A 21025-nucleotide genomic window follows, 5' to 3' on the forward strand; every position below is an offset into this window, starting at 1 on the left:
GCTCAAACATGTGAAAAGAAAAAACAATAGTATAATACTGCAGAGACTTTCTTTCAGCTGTCTCAAGCTGATACACTCACATGTATTCACTAGATAACACAGCGTTTATAGCAGTCAGGCTTTCTCCTCCTCAAAGCCTGTCCGAGTGCCTGCACACTCATGGCTGACATCGCTGGCTCCTCCTCCTGACGCGTTGCGTCACGTGACATTCTCAAGGGATTCCCAAGGGAAACCACAGTGGTTTGTAACTTATGAGGTGCCACTACAACATATAGCACTATTTCACATCAATATGTAGGATATCAGCGCACCATATTTTATACACATTTATAAAAAAAAAAAAACTTACCTTAGAAGGAAGCCCTCCCAAGGCGTGCTCTCACCACTGAGAAGGCTGACATCTTCCACTGGTTTTTCTACTGGGTTCACATGCTCCAGCTGCCCTCGGTTCCGGCACAAAGCTCTGAAGGTCCGGCAAGGTATGCCGGACCTTCAGAGCGCATGCGCCGTTGATGTCACCTGCTGCATCTAGGGTGAATATCTCCTAAACAGTGCACGTTTAGGAGATATTCATTTTCCCTACAGGTAAGCCTTTTTATAGGCTTACCTGTAGGTAAAAGTCACAAAGCGGACTTTTACTACCACTTTAATTATAGCAAACACAGCTGATGGGGTGGGTCAGAGCGATTCTGATCGATCAAAGTGGTCAGCACGTGACCAAATCAGAATTTCTCTGATCTGAAGCTTTGAGGAAAGAAGGATGTGAAAGGGGGCTTTCAACCCCCGATCGCTGCACCAGTTAGGTGAGCAGTGACAGCTAAACATCCATGAAGGTAAATGCAGTTGGGACTGACGGGGGCGGGGGGTCGGGGAATTTAATAAAAGGTGAACTTACACTATAAAGCAGTATTAAACCCAAAAACAATAGTTTAATATATTGCAGCTTACAAATTCTTAAATGTGGTGGCTGTAATAGAAGGAGCAATAGACACATCTTGGGACAGCAGCACTGTCAGTCTGGGTAGAGGGTAGCATTAGATGCACTGGCAGATTTAGATAGACTTGAGTTATAAATGAAGGTGGTGTTAAAGTTTGCTATGAAAACGGGCCCCCAGATGGTTTAGGCCATATCATGCTAATATGTACTGCATATTGGCACATTGTGACACTTATCTTTCAAAGGAAGCCCTCCAGCGCTCGGTCGCTTCCATCTTTGCCTGGTCTTTCTTTGGGTTTCGTCTGTTCGGCTGCCTAAATGGCAAGGCCGTTAAGATGTCATTTCCACTTATACGTACGGGAATCATCACAGCACAAATCAGGTGCCGAAAATGTATGCCAAGCTTTACATGTGCAGCTCAATGTACATTACAGGGGGAAGCATTTATGACATAAAAACCCTACTTGTCAGCAATTTTTTTAAAGGGAGATTAACACCGCTTTAAAGCCAAACAGCAGCATTCACTTTTTAAGCAGTTACAACAGTTTTGTTTTCTCTTTTGAAATAAATGTTTAAATGAATAGAAGCTGATCATTGTAAGCACCTATCAGTGAAAATTGGTTTGTCTTAACCCTCTAACTGGTAAGTGGTTTGTCTCAACCCTGAAACGTTGGACACATTCAAAAGTTTAAAGGAAAAACATTTTCTCTAAATCATTTGGGAATACTTTATCGCTATCTTCTTATGGCTGCCATGCCTGAACTGTCCGCATTGAAACAGAAGTTGGGGTCCGATGTCCCTGAGATGGATGAGGAGGACTGGCTGAGATATGGATTTCTCTTTCACTCAGTAAATCCAATTTAAAATCATGCATGGGGCCTATTTTACACATCTTTAACAGGCTCCACGAGTCCCACTATCTGCCCAGCCTGTTGGAGATGTATGCACCTATTTTTTTTCATAACTTTTGGACTTGCCCCGCTATAGTCTTGTATTGGAAAAGCGTGCTTCAAGTTATTACTGACAAAACAGGGATACCAATTCGTCTTACACCCAGTTACTGCTGTTAGGCTTAGTTGAAGAACTGGCCACCACTGGAGGGGGTGGTCTTTTGATGTTTTACGCCTGAAAGGCCATTACCATGTACAGGAAGAAATCCCCCCCCCCCCACGGTTTGTTTCTGGATGCAATTAGTCAATTCTAACCTGCCCTTATTATCAAGCTATTTACAGCAACAGAGGGTGTCCACCAAAGTTTCAGAAAGTCTGGTCTAGCTGGCTAGATAATCCTTCTACTGCCATGTAGGCAAATTATTGATTTACATGGATGTTTTCTTGGGGAAACACTTTTAGGTGTCCTAGTGGGTATTGCTTATTTTAATAATATGTTCTTCATTTGCTGCTCGAGCCATACACTCTAAGCTCAACAACTGCTGTCTGATTTTGTATGTTTGGTTTTGTGTTGTATACTTGCGGCCTTTGGCCATGCCCCTGCACGGGCTACATACTGTATTTTCTTTATTATTTTGTACACCAACAGAAAACTCAATAAAAGACATGGTTTAAAAAAAAGAATATTTGGAAATACGAAGATACTATGGGGTATATATTGTGAATAAAATACCTTAGCTTTTCCAAATAGTCTTACATTTTACAGTGAGGTGCACTCATGAAATGTTTTAATATGACAGCAAACACTGAGTGTAGTGAAAATAGACTTTATTATAATAAAATGTATTTGCATTTGTAAACAATGAATGTTGCAACACCAACAGGTGTCACTTAATGCTTCTAAACATATCACGGGTGTTAACCCGAAAACAATTTTTTTCACAAACATGCAAAATAAATAACATGGACACTGAAAGCATCAAAACGCTGGCCGTGTGGTACAAAATGCTGGTCACAATTCCACAGAATAATGGCTCTGATGCTGGGAGAGGATGTTGGCGACAGAGACAATGGAAATAGGACGCTCTTTGAGTCACTATATATACACACATCACCCTGGCTTATAATTACTCCCATATCTGCTCACAGCAGAAAGAACATTTGTAAACAGTTAAAATATCAAACCAGATAAAATAAGGCAAATGAACATTCAGTTTTTTCCAACATGCACACAACATAACAAAGCAATTTTCTTTAGGGGAGAAGCACAAAGTCTCGCCGAGGTTGCTATTTTGGCGTTTATTCTCTCCTGTATGGGGTTCAGCAGGTGCTGCAGAAATGTGGCTTCCTGCAGAGCACTTCCCGCAACATGGCATACAAAGTCAGAGAGAAAACATAGTGCAAACATTCCACGTTGTCCTAAAAGGCATGGTCACCTAAGTGCCCAATTGACAAACTGTGGGAACCAGATAACATAGCAGAGAAGAGCTAGAAAAATCCAGGCTTCTGGTTCCCCAATGTAGCTCTTCGTTTATCAGTGCTTAAGGTCTACTTCCTGTCCTCACTCTGTTTTCAGACACCAGTCAGGTACATTCATAATGGCCTCTTGCTGTCACAGACAACAAAAAACTGCTCACAGACCATTTAACAGTAAATACTATATACAGGTGGCAAAGCTGACCAATCCCAGATGGGCCAGCGGATGGATGGTAACAGACAAAAGCTCATATAGCCCTCTACATTAAGTGTATTATTGCTGTATAACAGCTTGGACAGACCAGGTCTTTTTATTTTTTACAAGTTCTTTCCAGAGGAACCTAACTTTTTAAAGAGCTTTCTCCCTTTAGAGAAGAAACGTTTCTTTTTCTTGGTAGAGGAGATCTCTTGACATTGGTCCAACCTTTCAGAGGCCTCCTTCGGTACACTAGGTTGGCCAGAGGATAATGAATCATTCGAAGGGGAATATGGATGATCAGCAGTAACATCACAGCTAAACTACAGAAAAGCAAAAAAACAATTAGCGTACAGGCAAAAGTTTTCAATTAGATTTCACAAGTGCTCTAACATTTCACAAATACAATGAAGCTTTTACTAATGCTTTGCCTTAAAATTGTATTGTTCACCTGCAAAGTTTCCACATTTAAACTCGTCGGACCAAATCAAAAGCAAGGTGAAGATATGTTTCAAATTCAGTTAAAAATTTCTAAAAATTAAACTATTTTTTCAGCCATCAGAAACACATTCATTCACATCAGCACTGTATAGGGACAAAAGCCAGGCATTAGTCTCTATTTTGTCAGTTCAGCAAATTTTATTTGTAAAATGGGGTAATTTCAGTTCACTTACACATTTAATACAGATCAGTGCATGTCAGCCTGCCTAGTAATTATTGATTACATTAGTTGACATCCATAGCGTACTAGGGAGGGGTACTTCAGGCATGGAAGTACAAATGGTCTTTTTGAAATGAAAAGGACTTCTGCGTAAATGCCATTTTTACATGGGGAACTGTAAGTGGATGCTCCACCTACTGGCTCTTGCTGAACCAGAACACGTACATGGACCTAGTGGACATGGGCAGCAGGTACAGCAAAAGGTCACTGTGAGGCTGGGTTCACACTGCTGATGGATGCTGCTCGCAGCAGGGGTCTGGTGCGACCCTGTTCTCCGTTTCAGGGACTAATCAGGGCCGTATTTTTGCCGCATCCAATTCTCACTAGTGTGAACCCAGCCTGAGTCTTTTAAACACCCTGTGGATGGGACGTTTACCATCAGGTCTATTAGGTAAAATGGTATCTCTCAAAAGTCTTTCTTCTTTTCACACATTCAAAAAATTCAACTTTGTATACATAATGCATCGCTATTAGTGTAAGGACTATAACAATCATTGTGACACTAAGGACGACAACGGGGTTTTCATAATGTGACTATTTAATCTACAACAAGGGAATGGAAAGGAGTGTAAACATCTACAGTTGTTCTTCCAGTGCTGGGAAAAGAGGTCTCACTTACATGTCTGGCCCTTTCTCTGTCTAAATCTATAACATGGTTCTTCTTCGCAAGCTCTGACGATCCCAATAATGAAACACACAGGTACAGACAAAAAGAGGATACAAAAATTATACTAAAAGCTGCATAATTACACAGAGATCCACTGCTGCACCATTATTGATAGGACTCGTCACTAAATATACTTCTTAGGAGAATATTTGAGACTTACTTGGGAAAAGAGCAAATAAAACAAAATAGAAATAATTTGAGATAACAAAAATGTGACTGTTTAATACATCCTCTCTGGGTATATGGTCAATATTTTAAACATTATATTACATAGTATAAAAATTAGACCTGGACTCAAAAAATTAAGATTTGCTATGTTCTAGGGAACATGTAGAAATGTTAGTTGCGCTTAGACAGTACACTGCAAAATACAACTTTTATTTCCCAAATTCCGCCTGCAAAAGAGCAGTCTTCTTCATGGTATGTGAGGGTCGCCAGATACTCCTGTGCCATCAAACATATAGCTCTGTATTTCCACTTTTGCAGCTGAATTGGGATAACGCTTACTATATTTGTTACACACTCTCAATCACATAGCATAACATAAAAATATTGTAAAAAAATGCTGTTACCATTTTAGATGCTCTTTTCTGATAACTCCATTTAAAAATCCTTAGTACTCTTTAGTGATGAGGGGTTCTGGGAAGCAGCATTTGCCATAAATAACCCTGCCTGTACTGTGCTAGCAAATCTCATTGTCAGTTGTAAACTAGATGTGAACATGGCATACAGTTAAAGATTTAGAACCTGGCCTTCTGCATTGTATGTTAATGGGAAGAAACTAAACATAAGCCTTTTCTGGAGATACTCTCTCTGAAATTGATCAGAAATGGTTGCAGTCTGCTCAGAAGTCTACTTCGAAATAAACACCTAAAAGGTCAGAAATATTGTTTCAAAAACTTATTTTAGGCATGCTACGTGAATGAGAACACAAATATATACTGGGATTTTCTCAAAATTTACTGCAAAAGTGCAAATATGCTTTAAAGGGGTTGTAAACCCTCATGTTTTTTCACCTTAATGCATCCTATGCATTAAGGTGAAAAAACTTCTGACACTGACCGGCCCCCTAGCCCCCCCCGTTTTACTCATCTGAGCCCGTTCATTCCCTCGGTGGAGACACGCTCTTCCTCTCAACACGAGTGTCCACTTTAGGAGAGCCTTCTCCAATGTGAACACTCGATGTGGGGAGGAGCTACCAGCGCCGCCGGGGGACCCCAGAAGTCGAGGATCGGGGCCACTCTGTGCAAAACGAACTGCACAGTGGAGGTAAGTATGACAGGTTTGTTATTTAAAAAACAAAACAAAAGAAAGAGGGTTTATAACCCCTTTAAGGCACTGCTGCCTCTGCTAGTTTTAGAAGATTTGGTGCTCTCTCTACCATGCTGTTCATTGCACTTACTGGAGGCTCTGACATGGGGAAGCAAAACCCTGCCTCTAACACGACGGCTGCCCCCACATATAGACACAATGCAGATCAAGGCATGGTATTAAGGTAAAGAGCAGCTGTAGGGAAACTACAGGGAATACTGGTAAAAAGTCCTTTTTGCACACGTCTGCCTTTTTTTTGGGCACAGCTTTCAGGGAAAACAGAGTTTGTTACAGAATGTTTTCATGGCAACAGTAATTTTTTTTATATTGTGGCTGTAAGTGTATGTGTGAAGGTACTACTAAAGCTTAAATAAGTCTCAGCAAATAGCAATTGAGCCAACATGACATACACAAAAACACATTTTCCAAAGTGTCTACATCACGAATCAGCTTCTATACTGTAACAGTCTGGTAGCTTTTACACCAAACTAGCCCAGGTCACTGCAAATGAATGCCATAAACAGTTATTGAACTTTACTGAAGTTGTAGCCTCTGTCTAATCTCACAAATGGGGAAAACAAAATCAAAATCTTTTTTAACCAGAAAGATTACCAAGTCTGTCAAACTCGTGCAACAATTTGCAAAGATAAACATAACTGACTTTTTGCTTTATGTCACATAATATAGAGACAAGGGTCTACAAGGGATGAAACGGCTCCTAGGTCCAATTGTTAAGAATGCTCATCTCCAGCACTAGGGTGACATATGGGGCTTTACCACAATGCAAACACTTGGCCAATACTCTTTTCATGGCATTGCATAATCAAAGTAACCGTTCTCCTAAGACGGTTTCAGAAATCACCTTTTGAGGAAAGCTAGTTAAGGTAATTTCAGGTTTCCTCACCTCCTTTTCCCCTCTTGCATGAATAGTTTCTTGTGACGTCAATACACCAGTTTGTGTCTGGGAAACTTCTAAGTAATTCGAGGGAACAAATCCTCTTTGCCCATTGAGCTCCCCCTGTTTGTATTAAAGGGAGAAGTCAGAATAAGTATATATATATATATATAGCACGCATTCTAAAATAAAAATAAAAATAAATAAAAAAACCACAACATAAAAAGAAAACATTTCCTGTTAGGATCTAGTTAGATTAATATTGCAAGTGCACTATCCAACGCAGACAAGTGTGTGCAATTCAGGATGTTGCGCTTGTTTTTTTTTTTTTTTTAAACACACATATATGGGAATGCCATGATTTGTGATCCCTGCTCTCAACAGCAAGTTTGCCTGGAAACATACAGGCATGTGTGATGTGACACACAACCCATTCACAATGATCAAAGTCCTTAACCTCCCTGGCGGTATGATTATTTCGGATTTTAGGTGCTGAAAGTGGTACAATTATTTTGCATGGAAATTTGGCATTCTATATTGTAGGCCTGTAATTCTTAACAATAACACACTTAAATCTTTCCACCAAGTGTCTAGTAGATATCCCGGGTATGATGAAGTTTGAAACACAAAATCATAAATTATAATATAATAAATAAATATAATTAAAAAAAATAATAACATAATAATAAAATAAATTTCCCCATGATTCACTATCGCTCAATTCTGCAAGTGTTCTAATTTACTATCGCTGTTTTCTAGCTGGTCTAAATATAATATAGAGAGTGCAGCGCTGGACATGTGAAGTGAATAGTGAAATTTGATAAACCAATTATTAAATGGTGAAGAAAGGTTGTTTAAAGTCAATATATCAAAATAGTGACACATATATATATATTATAAAGTGTTTCTTAGAACGTAAACATATGAACTAGAATGAGTGAGAAAAAATTCCTGTATATAAAAACTTATGCAGGCACTTAAAAGTCCAAAACAGTGTATTTGATGTAATGTAGATTTCAGGGATACATCTCCAATGTTGCCCACCACCGAATAGATGAATAAAAGGCTTACCAGAAAGCCTGCGACCGCCCTTATTCAGGGGGGTCAAAACAGGCTCAGCAGATATGGGGAAACCACCACAGGAATACTCCAGGGGACACCGATGGACCGATGCGTCAGGACTCCTTGCCAGATAGCCAACCAGCCGACAACCGCTGTAGATGTTCTCGAAAATCCTGTCCTCTCATGGGGCACACTTGAGATTTTCCACAGATCCAATGCAAGATGTGGTTTATAATGCCCAAGAAAGACAAAGAAAAAGTGCTCCGCTGGTGCAGATAACTTTGGTTTCTTTTATTGGCAAATAGCGGTATATACCATTAAAAAACAAAGAAAATGAAATAAAATAGAGCAAGATAAAAAAAAGATACTACCGCCGTTTATTTTAAAATCGCGCATGCGCGGTGCGTGCAATGTTGTGACCCAACAACATTGCACGCACCGCGCATGCACGATTTTAAAATAAACGGCGGTAGTGTTGTTTTTTTTTATCTTGCTCTATTTTATTTCATTTTCTTTGTTTTTTAATGGTATATACCGCTATTTGCCAATAAAAGAAACCAAAGTTATCTGCACCAGCGGAGCACTTTTTTCTTTGTCTTTCTTGGGCATTATAAACCACATCTTCTTGCATTGGATCTGTGGAAAATCTCAAGTGTGCCCCATGAGAGGACAGGATTTGGGAGAACATCTACAGCGGTTGTCGGCTGGTTGGCTATCTGGCAAGGAGTCCTGACGCATATGTCCATCGGTGTCCAATGGAGTATTCCTGTGGTGGTTTCCCCATATCTGCTGAGCCTGTTTTGACCCCCCTGAATAAGGGCGGTCGCAGGCTTTCTGGTAAGCCTTTTATTCATCTATTCGGTGGTGGGCAACATTGAACATTGGAGATGTATCCCGGAAATCTACATTACATCAAATACACTGTTTTGGAATTTTATGTGCCTGCATAGGTTTTTATATACAGGAATTTTTTCTCACTCATTCTAGTTCATATGTTTACGTTCTAAGAAACACTTTATAATATATATATGTGTCACTATTTTGATATATTGACTTTGAACAACCTTTCTTCACCATTTAATAATTGGTTTATCAAATTTCACTATTCACTTCACATGTCCAGCGCTGCACTCTCTATATTATATTTTGTTTTTTGTGCCCTTATATCGGGGTTATAGTGCATAGCAGCAGGAATCTTTTTCATTCATTCATTTCATTTTTTCACAAATTTTTTATGCACCTAGCACAATTTCTTTTTCTTTAACTTTAGCTGGTCTAAAGCCACTTTTGATGTAAAGGGACACTTATTGGTTGCTATGGACAATCTCAATTTTCCAGGTAGAAAGAACAATATATATAATATAAAACTGCATGCAGGACATTGGACAAAGCACTGGGGCATATAAAATGTTGGCAAGCATTTAATGTCTCTATGGTCAGAATACAAAATGGCCCAATGCTTTTTGTTGATCTGGCAAGGCTGGTACAGAAGGCTTCCCTGCTTCAAGAGCCATAGGGGGAACTGGTACAACTTTTTTTACTTTCTATTGCTAAAAATGACATTTCATATATGTGCCTAAAACGCTGCACTGCACCAATATGCAGCAGGAATATATATATATATGTTAAATGTATGTCATAACAATATCAAATGTTGACGTATTAAAGCATGATTGTGTTTCTGAATGTTACCGACATAACTGAAAAAAATATTGTGAACAGTCCATATACAGTTACTTTTTAGACACCAAATACAAGAAAAAAAAGTTACAGCACGAAACATGATGCAGGAGTCTGTACGCACATAAAAAAATCCATCTTCATCCATTGGTCCAAACACAGTTATGATGTCCCCAGCAGTGAAGCTTAATTCTGCCTATTGTACCAAAAAAAAAGAAAAAAGAAAAAAGAAAAATATATTTAGTATTAATTTACCTATTCTGGGCAGGAGTAAAGCTTCCTTAAAGTGTTTGTAAACCCACATGAAAAAAAAACGACCTGCAAGACAAAGGCATAATGAGCTAGTATGCATAGCATACTAGCTCATTATGTAATACTCACCTGAGATCGAAGCCCCCGCTGTGGTGCCCGTACACAGCACCGGCCGGCGACATTTCTCCCCGGAGTTACTTCCGGGTATAGCGGCTCTGACGCTGTGATTGGCCGGAGCAGCGATGACGTCACTCCCGCGCATGTGCGCGGGTGCCGCCAGTAACGGCACATTCACTGAAGCAAATGGCATGTAGGTGCCATTGCTTCAGTGCGCATGTGCCAATGACGTCGGTACATGCAGATACAGGGGATATCTCCTAAACCCTGCAGGTTTAGGAAATATCCAGGGTAGCTACAGGTAAGCCTTATTATAGGCTTACCTGTAGCAAAAAGTGGATTGTAAGGGTTTACAACCACTTTAATAAATGCAGTTCCTCAATAAATGCTATATGAAAAATATACAAATAGAAACCTTTATGACAGTAAGGAAATTAAATTTTAGTACTTTAAAAAAAACAAAACAACATACTTTCAAATGTTCTCTGTACAGTTAGTACTGGATTGTTTTCAATATTTTTTCTGTACGACTGCATTTATGTGTATTTGTACTAAAAATTTTTCTTCAATAAAAATCATTTGAACAAAAAAAACAAAACAACACACACACACACACACTTTTGCCTATACAGCCGTGGCCAAAAGTTTTGAGAATGACACAAATATTAATTTTCACAAAGTCTGCTTCTTCAGTTTTTAGATCTTTTTGTCTGATGTTACTATGGTATACTGGAGTATAATTACAAGCATTTCATATGTATCAAAGGCTTTTATTGACAATTACATTAAGTTTATGCAAAGAGTCAATATTTGCAGTGTTGACACTTCTTTTTCAAGACCTCTGCAATTCGCCCTGGCATGCGGTCAAAATTCTGGGCCACATCCTGACGGCAGCCCATTCTTGCATAACCAATGCTTGGAGTTTGTCAGAATTTGTGGGGCTTTTTTTATGTTATATAGTAGGTGAGGTTGAAAAAAAGACACAGGTCCATCAAATCCCTGTATGTTGCGGTCGTACAGGTGCTTATCTAATCTAATCTAGTTTTTGAAACTATCGTTGCGCCCCCCCCCCGAGACCACAGCCGGTGGAAGGGAATTTAACATCCTTGCCACTCTTACAGTAAAGAACCCTCTACGTAGTTTAAGGTTAAACCTATTTTCGTCTTATTTTAATGAGTGGCCACGTGTCTTGTTAAACTCCCTTCCGCAGAAAAGTTTTATCCCTATTGTGGGGTCACCGGTATGGTATTTGTAAATTAAAATTTAATCCCCTCTCAAGCGTCTCATCTCCAGAGAGAGAATAAATTCAGTGCTCGCAACCTTTCTTCACTAATGTCCTCCAGACACTTTATTAGCTTTGTTGCCCTTCTTTGTACTCGCTCCATTTCCAGTACATCCTTCCCGAGGACTGGTGCCCAGAACTGGACAGCATACTCCAGGTGCGGCCGGACCAGTGTCTTGTAGAGTGGGAGAATTATCGCTTTATCCCTGGAGTTAATCCCTTTTTTAATGAATGCCAATATTCTGCTTGCTTTGTTAGCAGCAGCTTGGCATTGCGTGCCATTGCTGAGTCTATCATCTTCTAGGACCCCCAGGTCCTTTTCCATCCTAGATTCCCCCAGAGGTTCTCCCCCTAGTGTATAGATTGCATTCACATTTTCGCCACCCAAATGCATTATTTTACATTTTTCTACATTAAACCTCATTTGGCATGTAGTTTCCTACCCCATTAATTTGTTCAGATCTTCTTGCTAGGTTTCGACATCCTGCAAAGAAGTTATTGCCCTGCTTAGCTTCGTCCGCAAATACAAAAATGGAACTGTTTACCCCATCTTCCAGGTCATTTATCAACAAATTAAATAGGATTGGTCCCAGCACAGAACCCGCCTCTTGAGGATTGACCACAAGTTCTCAATGGTATTAAGGTCTAAGGAGTTTCCTGGCCATGGACCCAAAATTTTGACGTTTTGTTCCCCAAGCCACTTAGCTATCACTTTTACCTTTTTGCAAGGTTCTCCATCATGCTGGAAAAGGCACTGTTTATCACCAAACTGTTCTTGGATGGTTGGGAGAAGGTGCTCTCAGAGGAGGTTTTTGTACAATTCTTTATTCATGGCTGTATTCTTAGGCAAACTCCCTTGGCTGAGAAGCAACCCCACACATGCATGGTCTCAGGATGCTTTATTGTTGGCATGACAGGACTGATGGTAGCGCTCACCTTTTCTTCTCTGGACAAGGTTTTTTCCTGAATGCCCCATACAATTGGAAAGAGAATTTGTCAGAGAAAATCACTTTTCCCCAGTCCTCAGCAGTCCAATCCCTATGCCTTTTACAGAATATCAGTCTGTCCCTGATGTTTTTCCTGGAGTGAAGTGGCTTCTTTGCTGCCCGCCCTTCTTGACACCAGGCCATCCTCCAAAAGTCTTCGCCTCACTGTGCGTGCAGATGCACTCACGCCTGCCTGCTGCCATTCCTGAGCAAGCTCTGCACTGGTGGTGCACCGATCCTGTAAATGAATCAACTGTAAAAGATAGTCCTGGCACTTGCTGGACTTTCTTGGGCGCCCTGAAGCCTTGAACCTCTCTCCTTGAAGTTCTTGATGATCCGATCAATGGTTGATTTAGGTTCAATATTAGTAGCAGCAATATCCCTACCTTTGAAGCCCTTTTTATGCAAAGCAACGATGATTGCATGTGTTTCCTTGCAGGTAACCATGGTTAATAGGGGAACAACAATCATTTCAAGCACCTTCCTCCTTTTAAGCTTCCAGTCTTTTATTCTAACCCAATCGGCATTAAGCGATTTACAGCCTTATGCTCATCAAAACTGACACCTGTGTTAATGAGAGAGCCACTGACATGATGTCAGCTGCTCCTTTTGTGGCAGGGCTGAAATGCAGTGGAAATGTTTTCTTCTTTTCCAATAATTTTTATTGAAAATTGTCAAGGCAAAATATTGTTTACATAAGATAAGCATTTTCATATACAAAATGTTTTAAGGTACTAGAGGTGTGAGCAAAATGGTATACCCTAACAAGGGTGCTCATATCTTTTATCTCTTTATACTTCAACTTAATGAACTACATGAGAAACCTGTAACAAGTAAAAATAACAGACAAAAAAAACAAAAAAGAAAAGGGAAGGATTAGCGCTTTCTTGGATCCCTTTCATTCCTTTAGGCTTCATGAAGATGAAGAGGAGGAATCCATAATATGTGACCTAAGCCAGCTTACTGGTCACTCAAACAGGATGCAGGGGAAGAAAATAAAAACCTGCAAGAGGAAGGAAGAAAGGGGAGAGAAGAAGGGAGACAGGTATTTTATCCATGGTTCCCAGACCCTATCAAAAGACAGGCTGTTTATCGAGTAATATCGCTGAAAGGCATTCATTAATCATGATCCACGGCAACCTAGTTTTCACCAAGTCAAAGGGGATCATGGGTGCCCTTCCAAGATCTAGCGAGAAAAGAAAGGGACGAAAAAAAGAGTGCCACATCCAATATTCAAGACAGAAAGAAAAGAGGATTTCCCTAAATGGACTTTTAAGGCACTTAATTTATATTGTATGTGAAAAATGTAGCAAAGTATACAAAAAGTTATAATAAATTTTATTTATAGAAAAACATAATTTTTTAAAAACTTGTAACAAAACATTGATTCATCTAAACAATACGTTTGTATAACCATAAATAATGTACATAAGGAAACCTCCTCACACCCAACGTTTTTCGGTATATATGTCTAGTCCTTCTTCAGGGATGTAGAAAGTAAGGAGTTCATATAAGGTTAGATGGTGAAGTGGTTTGACAATGCTTCGTTAAATCACATAAAAGGCTTGCAATTAAAGTAGCACCAAAAATTGAGCTGGTGGGATGGCTGTCTTAGGGCAGAAATGGAGCATCGAGATGGTCTATGTATGAAAGCTGAGTATTGGTGTCCCTAGGAGAAAGAAGTCCTCCCTGCACTCCATGGCAGCGGTATGGCCAGAGGAATATACTGAGGCAAATGGAGTCCCTTAGTCAGGGAGAGATTGAAGAGACCAGACACACATCCCAAGTCCAGCAAGAAAGTGCCTTTCCAAGATCTAGCTACCACTATCCTGGATGGATAAATGATACGTTTGTTCATGTGTCCTGGTACTCCCTCCACTGGGCTTCCTAGTAGCCCCTGCTGTGGTGATTTGATTAGATTCACCTGGGTTAGTGAAAAGATGAAATTATAGATGCAAATCCAAAATCGCCTGATTATAGGCATGTCCACCATATATGGTATACTGTGCCTTCTATGCCATATTCCATGAAACAAAGGGAAAGTGCCTGGGACATATGTCGCCACTCTCACTGGTACCATGTACCATCGCAGCAAAATTTTGTAATTCACCTGGATTAGTGAGGTGTTAATGTATGCTTTTGAGGCGAATTTTGCCATTTTGACCCATTTATCGATTTCCAATGTTGCCTCAATATACTGTTCCCACTTGTACATATAAAAACTATTTTTCCAACTTAGAGGACAAGATACTGTATATTTTCGAGATATAACCGGTATGCTTATCAAAGGACCCGCACAGATATTCCATTGGGGTGGAAGTTGTTAAATCATTTGTACGCTGTAGAGTCTTCAGATAATGCCTTATCTGGAAGTAATGGTACACTTCTGTGTTAGGTAATTGGTGTTTATCTAGTAGGGTGTGTTTTGATAAGATACCTTTATGGTCGCACATGTCAGCAATATGTATCAAGCCTTTGTTAGTCCACCATGCAAACTCTTGAGGATTAAGACCCCGGGGTGAAATCAGGATTACCAGTCAATGGAGCCAGGGGAGCATGAGAATATCTGAATGCATAAGGCTTCATCAATCTGTCCCATAGGCTTAGTGAAAAAGATAATATGGGGCACATTATAATTATAATCTCTTATATGTAGCCACATCATATGACGAATCGGTTTGGTGGGATGGGAAGACAATTCAATTTTCATCCAAGATGGTTGAGCTTGCAGGGAATGGAAACGGATTAGTTGAGCTAATTGCGCTGCTTCAAAATATTTGGCCAGATCTGGAGCTTCCAGGCCACCTCTCAATTTAGGTGTATAAAGGGTGCGCCTATTCACCCTGGGTCTTTTGTCCCCCCAGATAAATTTCATAATCTTGTTCTGTAATACTTTAGGATCGGGCATGCGGATTGCAATCGGAAGTGTTCTAAACAAGTACAGCAGCCTCGGAAGGAGATTCATCTTTATTGAGTACAGTCTACCGAACCACGGAGGATTGCTGGCCCAGTGCAGAAGGTCCACTGTCAGTTTCCTATATAAAAGGAGGATAGTTGGCCTGATACAAGGTATGTAGGGAGGGAGTTAAAGAAATTCCCAAATACGGGAGTGCCTCTCTTTGCCACTTGAATGAGTTTTGGATTAGTTTTACCGTGTCTGCCACCAATGTGAGGTTTAAAGCTACTGCTTGATTGTAAGACCTGAGATAGCTGTAAAACACAAGGTTTAGTATAAGTTAGGTATTGACGTTACTGGGAATGATAGAAGCATCAAAATGTCGTCGGCGAAAAAGGCACATTTGTGCTCCCGATCTCCGAGGTATATGCCTTTTATATCTGGGTGACTTCTTAGTTTGATTGCCAAGGGTTCCAGGGCCATTATAAATAAGATGGGAGATAAAGGGCAGCCTTGTTGTGTCCCTCTGTGTATATTTATGGTATGCGATCTATACCCTTTTATCAGGAGTCTAGCAGTAGGTGTGCTACACAATGTCTGTAATGTAGTTAAAAGATTCGGCCCAAATCCATATATTTTCAATACATGTAATCCCATGATACAGAGTTGAAAGCCTTGCAAAGGTATAAGGACAGTAGCATGCCATTACGTTTGCCATAATTGTCCCAATTTGAATGTAACGCTGCCATTACATCTATCACCCTTCGGGTTTGGTCAGGAGCCTGTCGATTGGGAACAAACCCTACCTGGTCTGGATGGATATAAAATTGGATAGGAAAGTATTCATTCTAGTCGCTAAGATTTTGGTCATCAGTTTAAGATCCACGTTAATGAGTGAGATCAGGCGGTAGTTGGCACAGACCTCATGGTCCTTCCCTGGTTTGTGAATGACATGTAAGAAGGCAGCATTTTCATGTGCGGCTAAGGGAGAACCCCTTCTCAGTGCGTTGAAAAAAAAAGCATGGATGAGGTGTCAACATCTCTGCATACTTTCTATAATAATGGCTAGTAAAGCCGTCTGGGCCAGGTGCTTTTGAAGGGTTCAAAATTTTAAAATTCCACAATTATCAGTTGGAGTTTTGAGTCAGTTTTCCCATCTTGCATCTGTAATCTTGGAAAGGCCGGATTCTATGGTTGAGGGGTAAGTTTCCTAGCCAATAGTGTAGTAGGTTTGTCTCCCATAGTATAGAATCGATGCCTAGACCAACGTAAATACTTCTCAGTCTTAGTGGTAAGGCTAAGATTCAATAAGATTCTATGGATCGCAAAATAGACGCAGACCTAAAAAGGTTGTATAGTTTGGACAGCAGCCTGCAGACCGGTGGTAGCACTCACTCCTGTGGCAGTAGCACTTGGGCTGGGTTTTTTGTTTTCTTTTCAATCTTAGTTTATTTCAATATAAAGATATAACAGAAAAATAAGGTACTGTAAAGTATAATATTGTATACATTATATACAAAACAATAAAGGTATCTTTTATTATATATGCATGGAGTTATATATCTTGGTATACAGCTTCCAGTAACATACTGTATTATCGCATTAGATATATAGGCTTGTAATGTACTAGTAAAATAACATGTGTGGGGGAATCAACCTATAACCACCTTTATAGTTTTGCGTGTTTACGTAAACAGGAAATTCCACCTTTTCTAGCTGGAACGCTGTAGAGATCATTCAATCGTTTATTATAGATATTCAAGTTGTTGGGCAATTCTGGAAGTATAATTTTTTTTAAATATATATTTGAGTGACTGGTTCAGTACATAAAGAAAAAAAACAGAGAAAAAAGTATGAGAGAGAGCATATGGAAAGATAGGGGATGACAACAAAAGTGGGAAGCACCCCAACATGGCTAATCGGTGGGCAAAGATGGGGCATCCCTGATCCATATGAGGAAGTCATCAGAGTATAGAAACATCGACCATGAGGTCCAAGTAATGGAGAACTGTTCCTCTTTCCCTGCTTCCTGCGCCAGCAGACGCTCCAGATCTCTTATCCGATCCACCTCGACAGCCCAATCCCCCAAGGAAGGCACATCTACTGTTCTCCAATGTCTGGGGATCACTGTCCTAACTGCGGCCAAAAAGTGGCGCAATATGTCTTTTTTAATCAGCTTGAGTGGGCCCGGGAGCATAAATAGTAGGGCTATCTCTGGTGTGGGCTTAATTGAGGTCGCCATCAGCCTGTTGTATAGATCAAAAACCTTCTGCCAGTATTTCTGAATTGGAGAGCAGGCCCACCATATGTGGAGCATTGTCCTGCTAGAGGACAGGCATCTCCAACAAGTACCTGAGATAGAGGGATTAAATCGTTGGATAGTCACCGGGCATCTGTACCATCTCGTTAGTAGCTTAAACCCCTTTTCTTGATTCTTAGTTGCCAAGGAGATCCTATGTGTTAAAATAAAGCTTTTTTGCCAGTCAGCTGGGGAGATGGAGTGCTGTAGATCTGTTTCCCATTTCTGCGTGTATATTGGAAGGTCAGGGGTAGATACTTTTAACAGAAGGGAGTATAACAGTGATACTACATGTGTTGGGGGATCTGGCTGTAAGAGCAACTCATCAAAGTCTGTCGGGTCATCTAGGATTTCTGAGATGGGGGAGAAAGTACGTATGTATGATATTAATTGACTCCTTTGTAACCACATGGTTGGAGGCCCCACACTCGTCTGGGGAGGTATGTTTGGTCTCAAAGATGGGTCAGCGCGTAGTACCTGTGCCAAACGTCTATGACTATCCCTATTCCAGGGTCCAAATCTCTCTTCAACCTCCGCCGGGGGGAAAGCCGGAGTCCCAAAAAGAGGAGTCATCGGGCCCCGGGGTTTGGATAATTTACTCGTTAATAGCAGTCGGTCCCATATCTGAAGAGTCTGACGGGTAAGGGCAGTAGAGAGGGTACCATCTCTACGCCGAGCCGTAGGTATCCACGGCAGGGTGCAAAGATCAGCCTCATTGAGATGTTTTTCCAACTGAACCCAGAGCTTGGAGGAGGGGTGGTGAAACCAATCCACAATACGTGTGAGTACCGCTGCCTTGTGGTAGAAAGAGGCATCTGGGACCCCCCCCCCCCCCCCCCACGAGCCTTCGGAAGAGTCATTGTGTCATATTTTATCCTAGGGCGGTTTCCTTGCCATATAAATTTAGAAAAAATCTGGTGAAGCTTTTTGAAAAACGGGGTGGGGATGTGAATAGGTAAAGTTTGGAAAAGGTAAAGGATTCAAGGGAGGACATCCATCTTTAAAACATTCACTCTACTCAACCAAGAGAGCTGTTTAGATGCGTATGTGGTCAGATCCGCTTGTGTTCTAAGAAGTAGAGGGGTGAAGTTGCTGGTGAATAATTGGGAAGCGTCTGTTGGGACATGAATTCCTAAATAACGAATAGATGTGGAGTTTGTCTTAAAAGGGAAGGAAGATGCGAGTTGTTGAAGAGTTGCTTCTGGGAGTGAAATGTTGAGTATTTCTGACTTACTATGATTAACTTTGAAGTTACTAACATCACCATATCTCTGGAACTCCTGCATAATGGAGGGTAATGAGACTTGCGGTTGGGTCACAAATATGAGCAAGTCATCTGCAAATAAGGCAAGTTTAGTATGTATGGGGCCTATATTAACACCGTGAACATCCGGGTTGTTTCTAAGGGCGATGGCTAGGTGTTCCATAACAAGAACATAGAGAATGGGGGACAATGGGCACCCCTGTCGGGTTCCATTGCGAATAGTAAATTTTGGAGCTAGAGATCCATTTAGCCTAATCCTGGCGGAGGGGGAAGTATAGAGGGACATTATTCTTGAAAGCATGTTTTGGCCCAGACCCAGCTGTTGTAGTGATAGATGCAAAAATTGCCAATCGACACAGTCGAAGGCCTTTTCCGCATCCACCGTGAGAAGGCACAATGGGACATTGTGGGCTCGAGCATAATCTGCAATGAGAAGTGTTTTCAGGGTGTTATCTCGTGCCTCTCATCCACTCACGAAGCCCACTTGATCTAGGTGTATTAATCGGGGTAGTAAAGGTTGTAGTCTATTAGCCAGCACCTTCGCATACACTTTCAGATCAACCCCTATCAGCGAAATGGGTCGGTAATTAGCACATATAGTCAGGTCTTTGTCTGGTTTTGGGATGAGAGTGATATGTGCCTCTAGAGTTTGCGTTGGGAATACCGATCGCTCAGAGATTGAGTTAAATACTTTTGTTAAGAAGGGAGTGAGAAGGGGAGCAAATTGTTTATAAAATTTCGGGGTGAAGCCATCAGGGCCCGGACTTTTACCAGATGGGGTAGATGCAATAGCGCGGGCAACCTCATCTTCCGATATCGGAGCTTCCAGGTCCTCTATCGTTTCGTCATCCAGAGTAGGTAATGCGTTTTGTGCGATATATGAGGCTTGCATGTCCGCTCTAGTATAGGGGGGTTCAGTGGGGCTTGTTACAGGTATGTTATAGAGGGATTGGTAAAAGTCCCGGAAAGCCTGTCCCATCTCAGAGGGTGACGAGACAGTTTTCCCAGAACTGTCCCGTATGTGAGGTATAAAGGTGTTAGGTTGTTTGGTATGTAGGGTGCGAGCTAGTGATCTACCACATTTATCCCGGAATTTGTATTGGTGAAAGGCTAATTTGTTCGCAAATGTACGGGCTGAAGCCTCATATAATTCCCTAAGTTGGGAGCGAGCGGAAGAAACCTCCGCAAGCCCCTCCACAGTCGGGGAGCGTTTGTGGGTAGTCTCTAGTGTCCTGAGTTTGTTTACAGCCGTGGCTATCGCAGCCGAGCGTTCTTTCTTCATGCGGGCACCCATTTGGATAAAACTACACCGTAAGACCGCCTTTAATGCCTCCCATTTAATGGGTGGTGCGGTGTCATCAGAGGCGTGGTCTGTAAAAAAGTTTGAAATAGTCTCCGCTATCCGAGTATCGAACCCTGGCTCAGCCAGAAGTGAATCATTCAACCGCCATGTCCATTCTTTTATTGGAGTAGAGGGGACTGCGAGTGTCAGGAATACAGGGGAATGGTCGGACCAAACCATAGGGTCTATTTCACAATTTAGGGGCCAATCTAAACAGCCGTGATTGACCAAAAAATAGTCTAAACGGCTGTACGATCGGTGCACGTTGGAAAAATGTGCGTAGTTTCGTGATTCTGGGTACAATATCCGCCACGTGTTTACAAGATGCATATTGTAGATGGCACGTTTTAGGGCCCGTATTTTAGGGAAAGATATAGAAGAACGGGATGTCGATGAATCTAAAAGTGGGTCCAGGGGAGTATTAAAGTCCCCCCCCCCCCCGAGTATGAGCTTACCCTCTGCGAAACCCGATAAGATCTTAAAATACTGTAAGGCTGATGGGACTTGGTGCGTGTTAGGTAAGTATAAATTGGCTATTGTAAATTTGGTCCCCCATAGAGAGATTTTCACAAAAACGTACCTGCCCTGGGGGTCTGCCATATGATCAAGCAATTCAATAGGGAGTGTTTTATGAAACGCAATAGATACTCCCTTAGATTTTTGTGTTGGATTGGTACTGTGGATCAATCTATTAAAATATCTACTGGAGCAGGAAGGGGTGGATTCAGAATGGAAGTGGGTCTCTTGCAACA

General features: G+C 41.1%; 1 protein-coding gene across 9 annotated transcripts in view; it reads right to left on the reverse strand.

The window, feature by feature from the left end:
- Positions 1-2645: 2645 nt before the first annotated feature.
- Positions 2646-21025, reverse strand: part of TSPOAP1 (TSPO associated protein 1) — a 381255-nt gene continuing 362875 nt past the window's right edge. For 7 of the 9 annotated variants that reach the window (XM_073616534.1, XM_073616531.1, XM_073616535.1 and 4 more), the window contains 3 exons: positions 9960-10031; positions 7103-7216; positions 2646-3822 (listed from right to left, as the gene is read on the reverse strand). In XM_073616534.1, coding sequence (XP_073472635.1) covers positions 3622-3822; positions 7103-7216; positions 9960-10031 — 387 coding nt within the window. In that variant the 3' untranslated portion in view covers positions 2646-3621. Of the gene's footprint in view, positions 3823-4839; positions 4893-7102; positions 7217-9959; positions 10032-21025 lie in introns of all 9 variants that reach the window. The other 2 variants (XM_073616532.1, XM_073616533.1) reach the window with 2 other exon arrangements.

Source organism: Aquarana catesbeiana, linkage group LG02 (genome assembly GCF_042186555.1).
Source record: "Aquarana catesbeiana isolate 2022-GZ linkage group LG02, ASM4218655v1, whole genome shotgun sequence".
Classification (NCBI taxonomy): domain Eukaryota; kingdom Metazoa; phylum Chordata; class Amphibia; order Anura; family Ranidae; genus Aquarana; species Aquarana catesbeiana.